This window comes from Tarenaya hassleriana, unplaced genomic scaffold (assembly GCF_000463585.1).
Source record: "Tarenaya hassleriana unplaced genomic scaffold, ASM46358v1 Cleome61, whole genome shotgun sequence".
NCBI classification, from domain to species: Eukaryota; Viridiplantae; Streptophyta; class Magnoliopsida; order Brassicales; family Cleomaceae; genus Tarenaya; species Tarenaya hassleriana.
In genome coordinates this window covers 52127-61412 of record NW_010968608.1, presented here as the reverse complement: position 1 = coordinate 61412, position 9286 = coordinate 52127, and the positions used below count along the sequence as shown (strand labels likewise).

At 36.2% G+C, this 9286-nt stretch overlaps 1 protein-coding gene across 1 annotated transcript in view; it reads right to left on the bottom strand.

Moving 5' to 3' along the window:
• LOC104799785 (serine/threonine-protein kinase CTR1-like) overlaps positions 1–3611 on the bottom strand; it is a 6304-nt gene extending 2693 nt beyond the window's left edge. Inside the window, exons 1-6 of the mRNA XM_010522434.2 lie at positions 2343–3611; positions 1940–2238; positions 1702–1846; positions 1271–1386; positions 673–881; positions 25–342 (exon numbers count right to left, since the gene is read on the bottom strand). Coding sequence (XP_010520736.1) covers positions 25–342; positions 673–881; positions 1271–1386; positions 1702–1846; positions 1940–2238; positions 2343–3239 — 1984 coding nt within the window. The 5' untranslated portion in view covers positions 3240–3611. The remainder of the gene's footprint in view (positions 1–24; positions 343–672; positions 882–1270; positions 1387–1701; positions 1847–1939; positions 2239–2342) is intronic.
• Positions 3612–9286: the final 5675 nt, after the last annotated feature.

Here is a 9286-nt window from a genome sequence, read left to right as displayed (position 1 = left end):
AGGCGTGGCCTGCAAGTACAGCAGGAAGCCTTCCCTTGTTATCTTGCTGGGTCTCAGCTCCGGCTGCCTCTGGTTCAACCGATGAATTCCCCTTTGGCTGCCTGGTAACACTGTTCTCAATTGGGCTTTCTAATTGCAGGGTCTCTTCTTTGCAGGCTTCTTGAGCAATCACGTCCTTGCTAACTTTTGTTATTTCAGGTGACAAAGCTCGAATGGCAGATTCAGTTGAAACCACCGGTGATGCTCTCGCATAGAAAATTTGATCAACTTGAGCACTGGATATCGTCCTTGTAACATCAAACAACTCAAATTCTTTGCGGGCTTGGAAGTTCCCTCCAATACCTACAAGAAATCAAAATTGAGCGTCAAGAAGCATCCAAGAGGAATGCTATAGACTTAAACGCTTAACACGACCTGCAATGCAATATGCGACACCAAGAAGACTTTTACATATATCTGAAGTGCTGACCTAAATCTGACATAGATGAGTAGATTGAAAGGTACTTGGTTAATAGGTCACCACTTGAGCGAACAAGTGCTGGTAAGCTTGCAGCAAATTTACCAAGTGATAGATCGATCCCTCCACCAATCTTTTATAAATTTACAGCGACAATGGACCAACGAACTTCCATAGAGAAATTGTTTTACATATTTATGCAAATTGTAGCATACCTGAGCACTGAAGGTTTTCAGAAAGAGGACATGATGTCTTCGACCCTACAGTCTGATAAGGGGAAGTATTACCCACGCAAGGTTCAGAGAATTCTTTAAGATGACTAATCCGAAGTGGTGAAGGCATCTGACACTGTAGTCCACCATTGATGGAGGAATCTGGGTCATGGACATTTCCTGGTTCCCCAACTAGATCAACTACATATTCCCTGTTGAGAGATGGTGTTCAACTATAAAGTCCAAATGTGAAACACAAGTTTGATAGAATGAAGAGCGGCAATTACAAAAGAATGCATTATTCGTATGCCAAGAAGCAGACCGCCCAGATTTATGCAAAACAGAAAGAATGAACATGCTCTTTAAGTGGGAACAGACGAACAGAAGAAAAGTTGACAGCTTTCCCAACATCCAGAACACTAACTATGGTCAAGGAACTTCTGTTTTCTAGTTGTAGGTATGACCTATCCTGCTCGTATTTGAGTTTCGTTATCTAACACATAAACAATTGAATCAATAAATCGATCCGGTACAACAACAACATCGCATCATTCCCAAGGAAAATAAATAGAGAAAGCTTAAGAACAGAACAATACCCCACCTTAAAAGCTTCCTGTCATCCTCAATCTTGACAAGGCAAGAAGATCGATGGTCCTCTTCACAATACCTGCAACCTCGTGCTATTCGGCATGGTAAACCTATGTAATCCGCCAATTTCTGCAGATTCAAGGTGAGCATGTCAGTATTCAAAACCAAAGACAAGTACTTCTACAGGCTGCAATCATAATCTTCACACAATCTACCTCTCAACATTACTAAACACAATATTCCGAGCTAAAACTCGAAATTTGTGTCCCTCTTGTATTCAAAAGAACTTCCAAGATACTCATATACCCATTCGAACTGCTCTGCGTGTGCTTCTTGTGGCATAAAAACAGATGACATTTGGACAGATTATCACATTTTTTACCTTAGTTTGAGGAAATTAGACAAGGAAGAGGAATTGGGTAAATCATCTTTGATGTGGATTACCTTAAACAGTATGGCTCGGTGCCGGCAAAGACCCATAGATAAACTACCAATAGGAAGAACAATACACTTGCGAAATTCCTTGAGTCTCTTGCTAACTAGTTTCCATCTTTTTTGGAGATCACCTTTCTCTACCTGGAAGCTTCCCCTAAAACCTCGAAAATCTCAGCATGGACACGAGAAACGAAGGAATTGGTTTCCCAAAAAAGATGGCATAGAAATCAGAAGAATCAAACTGTACCCCATGTATACAGCAACAAGTTTGCCGAGTTCCTCCACGAGCACCAATGTATTCTCTGAAGCACAATACAATTCATGGGCCTTGTCCTCCAACTCTTTAAGGCGTGAATCCTCTCGTCTGTCGATCGAAACCACTTCCATGGATGTATCGCTGGGTTCGATCTCCTTCAGTAGCATAAGAGATGGAAGCCGTGTCCCTTCCTCCAGATTGTTACACATCAGCCAAAGATACGGATTCATCCCCAAAATGTTGTAAAACCCATCTGAAATCTTGTCATTGTATGATAAACAACCACTGACCTGAAAAACGAGAGAAACATCACAATTCGACCCAAATTTTACCTGCAAATTTCTCTTGCGAAAATCAAGTCCGTGGGGACTTGGGGGTACGATTGAGTACGAACCCAGAGACGGTAGGAGACAGTTTCAGCGTCGACGAAGGCATCGCCAATGGTGCTGTGTACAAGAATGGTCTCACATCCAAGACTTGCTTGAGAAGTAAGCCTCTTAGCAAGCGTGGCCTGCAAGTAATAGCTTTCTCTCGACTTCTTTGCCCGGCTTCTCTCTTTGCCATCGCTCGCCACCTCCTCTTCCTCTTCCACCTTCCTGACGGAGACGTGCGTGGTGGTTGAAGTCCCCTTCGCGTCCGTCTGACCCGAGAAATTGCCATCCACTGTAGTCCCGGAGAAGAAACTTCCGGCGAAGCTGCTCTCACTCGACAGCCGCGGCAGCGACAACTGCCGGTCAAAGCTCTGGTCGAGATTCCTCTCGTTGATGGCGATCGTTCGAGCTGAAGAAGACGACGCCGCCACCACGGCTGCGGTTACGACGGAGTCAGTCGACGGAGGAGGAACCACCGTCGCGGCAGTAACCGTCTCCGCGCACTCCGATGGAGACGCCAAGAGAAGCTCCCTCTCCTCGTCGACTACGTCCCTGGACGTAGAGTGGTGGCGCGTGGGCCTGACGCGCCCGGAAATCTGGGCCTTCTTCTCCGCCAACCACTCGTAAAAGGCAGCGAGTTGCTCCTGCTGCTTCTTTTGCGCCTTCAGATCCTCTCTCAAGAGATCCGACACGGCGGAGCTCTTCGAGAGAATAGAAGACGATAAGTCCTTCTCCTTCTCCTTCTCCTTCTGCTTGAGATCGTCGTCTCCGCCTCCATTAACGCCATTGAAGCTGACCTTGCTGTCGCTTCCGCCAGCTTGCTTCTCCTCCTCAGTACCCAACAGATGCTTATGCGACAAGGGATCGAACCCACGATCCAGAAACTGCCGAGGGAAGAAGTAAGTCGTTCGGTGAGGCATTTCTTAATCTCCGGCGACCGTCACGGGATATCTCAAAAACCCTTGAACCAGAAAACGATTATAAAAAAAAAGGAAATGATTCGAACAACTCGCAACACTGCGTTATCGTTCTGGTCCGAATCCTTCAAACCTTCAACCCAATCCCATCACCAGAAACCCAATAAATACACCAACGGATCTAAAGAACAGAGAAACAGAGAGCAGCTAGATTGCACCGTTCTCTTCAACTTCTGAATCAGATCACAGTACTCCAAGAACAATCTCCGGAGAAACAAACCCGCCGATTCCGATCTCCGTGTATGGGAGAGAGAGAGAGGTTTCGTTATTTTGTTCAAGGTGTTGAGCCCAAGCGAGAAAAAGAGGGCAATGAGAAGAAAAAGGAAGCGGCAAACAATAACTAGAAAACATAAAATAAATAGAATATTTTAAATCATTTCCTAAATAAAAATATTTAAATTATTTTACAGAAATTACGAAAAAATATTATATTCGAAAAATGGCGATTGGTGAAGAAGCTAACGGCCGCGGTGGAGGGAAGGGAGAGAAAGCTTTTCGGTACGAGCGCACACGTATACGCTTTAGCAAATCGAATCGTGACACGTGTACGTCGGTTTCAGGATGACGTTTACAAAGAATTGGACTGCTCTCGGTCTCGGGGGACTCGAGGGCATGGAGGTTGAAGTGTTCGAAATGACGGATTTACCCCTCGTTGTTAACCCCTTGTTCTAGATACTAGCTATTTTGGATGACCAAATTGTTTAATTTTATTAGATTTGTTGCATCATTTGTTAGGTTTAATATACTTATGGTATCTATATTATTTTCTATCACAAGTTATTATTCTTTTTTTAAAATTTGTAGTTATATTATTAGATTTGTTGCATCATTTGTTATATTATTAATATTCTCTATCATTTTAATATTTTTATATTATCACTACCGTATCATGTCATTATTATTATATTAAATGTAATTTAAATTAAATGTGTAAAATAAAAATTTCATATTGAGAGTAATAATAATCTAAAATATTAATAGAAAACGGTATTATCTCTATTTATTAACATAAATGATCATTTTAAAAAAACTATAATATTGAGAGTCATTTTTTGTGACAACATACCGAATAGACAGATAGAGGTTGGATTCATTGAAGGTTAAATGTCCAACTAGATTAATAAAAAAATAAAGTTTATTAGGGGTGATTACGTTACAGGAAACATATATTCGCTGATAATATATCATTCTAATATAATAATCGTAGAATCTTATGTGGTCTATTTAATTTTTTTATAGTTTTACGATAATACACACACATATAGATACATATGTATATGTTATTTCTTAGTTTTTTTTTGCCTTTCAAGTTAATATGTCACCAAAAAAATATTTTTCTAGATACATAATACATTAGTGATGGCACGTACGTATATATTATGCAAATTGCCGTGAACAAACACTTTAAGCAGCACTTACGAGAAAACTATATTTTTTATTTGGGTAAATAAGAGAAAACTATATTATTAAAACTATATTATAATATTTTATATGATTTGCCAAATATTGGTGGAGGATAAACCAAAAATTTCAGCCATACTTAGTGATCCTATGGAAGGTACAAAATGCATGCTGCACGACAATTTATAAATTTTTAAAAAAATTGCAATTGGGTTATTGGGTATATATATTATAGGATCATATATTATTATTAGAATATTATCATTGATTATGATTTACCTTAGATATTATGTCTAGAATATTCTATTGTATTTTGCTATATATTATTATGTATTTTTTTTATTATCAATAATAAAAAAACATTTTCCCTATGATATCAGAGTTTCGGTTTTCGTTTTAGATTTTTTTTTCTCATCAACAATGGTGGTTGAATCCCAAAACGACGATGAAGATGATGATATATACTAAATCCAATAGTATTATCATCTTGAATATCGTCTTCCATTCATTTTGCTCTTTTTTTAAAAAAAAAATTTCCGACGACAGTGTTTATCACTGTCAACTCTAGCCAATGTGCTAATCTTTTTTTTCAGACGACGTTCGTTTATCGATGTCAACTCTAATCGTTGTGAGATCTTTACATATGGCATTTACCCCTTTCGATTAGAAAACTCCGATCGCCGATCCACTATCACGCATATATACAACGTATATATCTTGCGTTTACCGATTTTTTCTATCTTGCGCCCCTGCTACACTATCACGCATTATGCGTCGCGCTTTTGCACCCATTTTTTTTTATCTTTTCTCCGGCCTAGCCACTATATACACCGCAGTTTTTTGCGCTGCCGACTTAATTGTCGTGCAACCCAATTCACGCGTATGTGTCGCACTTTCGTACCACATCAACCTCTGAGGATACAACTCTCAAGCTCTTCAAACGTTATCAAGCAACACCGACTCAAGTCTGAACTACACCACCACATGGAAGATGATTCGTTTAATATGATCAGAGTTTCAGTTTTTAGTTTTTATTTAACAAAATTGAATTCATCATAGATGATTCATCTTGAGGGGCATATAGAAAGATATTATTATTAGAATATTATCATTGATATGATTATGATTTACCCTAGATATTATGCCTAGAATATTATATTATATTTTGCTATATATTATGATGTATTCTTCTTATTATCAAAAATAGAAAAACTTTTTCCCTATTATATATTCTCTAAGATCAAAGATGTTCCTTTCTTATCACTCTCTACATTTTTTTTTTTCGAATAAGATTATATTCTTCTAAAATTTTAGTATAAATCTATTCATATTTTTCCTAATTACCTTTTGAGTAAAGTTAAATCTATTAAACAATTATTTCAAAATTTTAAAAAGTAACAAAAAGAGAAAACAAATTATCTAAAAAATATTGGAAAAAGACTTAACAGTTGTTTCTCTCCCTACCATTTATGTGATTTGGAGGATTTGTTATTCAATCTAAAATAGTGATTAAAGTAGTACATATTTGTAATTTAGGTTCGAGCCTTTATTTGGAAAAAAAATTCATATGGATTTCTTCGATTATTTAGAAGATATAGTTAAGGCGAAAGGTTTGGTTAATTTTCGGATTATAAAAAAAAGAAATCGAATATATGGGAAGTGATGCAAAACAATAAATATATATCCATTTTGATATAAATCAATATAACGGTTGAAAACCTTGTTCGCCTTTTTGGATGGGTCGACAGTATACTGTTCGAAAACTAGTTGTTTGCCCGATCTAAATCATCATCGTGAATTTGTTATTTTTGAATTTAATTATGTTTAGTTTTGTTTTTTTTTTCAAAATGTTTAGTTGATCTTTAATAAGGTGAAAACATTCAATTGTAATTTAGTTCGTTTAATCCGTGAGACAAACTAATCAAATTGTAAATTCTATACAAATATATATATATATATATACACACATCTTTAGAGACTCACAATACTTTTTTAAATTATTAAAGATAATAAGAAAATAGTATTTGTAAATTAAATATTAGTATATTCTAAATAAATAGACATATATTGTAATTTATATATAGTCAATTCGAATTTAATTGTTACGATCAAAACATGCATTCAAAGTAAAATTTTAGAAACATTTCGATTTCACACAAAATTTATTTTAAAAAAATGGTACACATTCACGGGAATCTTTAAAACTAAAAACTACTTGTTGCCAACCTTGAAAATAAGGAGGAAATAGAAAGTGTTTTTTTTTTAATGAAATAAACATGGAATTATTTGTGGCATAAGAGCTATCATATGATCCATAAAATTTTAATATCATTATACAGAATTATTGTTATAGAAAAAAATCAATAGCCAGAAATATTAATGTTTTGAGATTAATTTTATGTATGAAACATCCATTTTCTTACGAAGATATTTTTTCTATATATCGTATTTACATTTTTTAATTAATTTTTAAGTTCAGATTCACTGGTTCGTCGTAATAACACCGAACAAAAAGAAGAAGGATCAAATCAAACTGCATGTGACTAATTTCCGAGAGATCACGTATGACTTTTTTTTTTCTTTTTGTATCAACGACGTCGTTTTCTTTCCTCCGCTGTAAATAGATTTTGAACACAAGCAGCGCGTGACTCCACTCGCTTGTTCCTCGTGAACTTTTTTCCCAAACTTCTTGTAAATTCCTATTTTACCCTTTTGCAAATGGTAAATTTTTATGGTCTCTTATATCCGTTTTAGGGGTATTCATGTCAATGTATGTCATCACATGATTATATTTCCAACACCTAAAAAGGGATATATCTGAAGTACCCTTTGACTGCTTTACGGACTTCTGTCAATACCTTCCAAAATCAAAATTAAAAAAAAAGAGTCTTACACAGTTTAAAAGACATTCAAACCCTTATAAAAATCCAAAAAGACGAAAAAACCTTTTTTTCAATTTAAAAAATTAAAAAAACAAAAAGATAATTATTTCTCTACTCACGATACATCTCTCTTCTACCTCTGAAAATCTTTCTCTCTCCTACCTCTCTGAAAATCTTTCTCTCTCCTACCTCTTGCTATATGTTCTTTCGCTCTCTTTCGAAATCATTGAATCTTTACCCAAAATTTGAAAAAGTCGAATCTCTCACTATCTATTAAACTCTTCTGTGATTCAAATAAGAAATGAAGTCACAAACGAAAAAAAAAGACTCATACTCAGCCTAATACTCATTTTCATCGATATCTTTGAAGAGATTGAGAACCGAATACAAATTAATGAGTTAAACGATCATCGGGTAGGTTACTTCTTTTTTTTCTCAGGTTTGTTAGATTTTGAAATTTTTTTATGTTGACTTTAAGTGTTGGCATGAGGATTTTACGGATAGAAATTTAGGGTTATGTTTATGAATTTTTTTGGATTTCAAAATAAAATATTGGGATTGAAGTCAAATAATCGATTGTGATGTGAAATGGTTAAAATCGGATTGATTTGAATCACATGGATGTATGAGGCGATATTTGAATGATGAATAATATGTTAATTTGGATCTCACTCATATAGGTGATAGAGTTTGATATAATTTATGTTACATAATTGTATGGTCACAAGGTGAAAAAAACCACATGCCAAATGTTGATTTAAGTTACGTGGTAACAGGTTACAGAGTGATTTAGGTGGCATCGTCACAGGCCACATGATCAGTTTAGTCACATGGTCACAGGTTACAGGTGACATGGTCACAAGTGACATAGTCACAAGTCACAAGTGACATGGTTACAGTTCACAGGATAGTAGGTCATATGGTCACGAGTGACTTGGTTACATGGTCTCAGGCCACTTGGTCACGAGTTTCATGGTGACTTGTTAACATATGGTCATATGGTACTATGTTAAATTGGTCACATGGTACCATGTTACACGGTCACATGAGAGTTTATCCTATTTGGTCACATGTCACAAGTTACATAGTCACATATCTCATGCCACTCGGTCACATGGTATCATGTTCATTTGGTTACAGAGTACCATGTTCACTCGGTCACATGGTACCATGTTCACTCGGTCACATGGTACCATGTTCACTCGGTCATATGGTACCATGTCACTCGGTCACAAGGTATCATATCACACGATCATATGGTGATATGATCTAGAATGCTGACATATTTATTTTATAGCACATTGAAGAGATAATATATGAAGTGCTCCAAGTTTATAATTGCCAATAAGGTGGCGGAAAAAAAATCCACTTGGGTATGTGATAACTCCTATTCTTCTCTATATTTTGATGAGAGTTTGTCTAGGTTTTATAGGATAATCACATGCATTCATAGGCATTCTAGGCGTGTTAGGATACAAAACCCGGTTGTGCTCTAGTTTTGCAGAGTTACAGGTTTCGGAGATGATTGGACTCGAAGAATTTCTTCGCATTCAATCTCAACCCATTTCAATGAATGCACCAAGAATCAAGAATCCATGTCTCCATGAAATTCTCAAGCATAAATTCTACCCATAAGATTTTCATCCAATGAGAAGCATTAAACACCATTCATTAAACTCTAGCAATCAAACCCAAACAATTGCATAC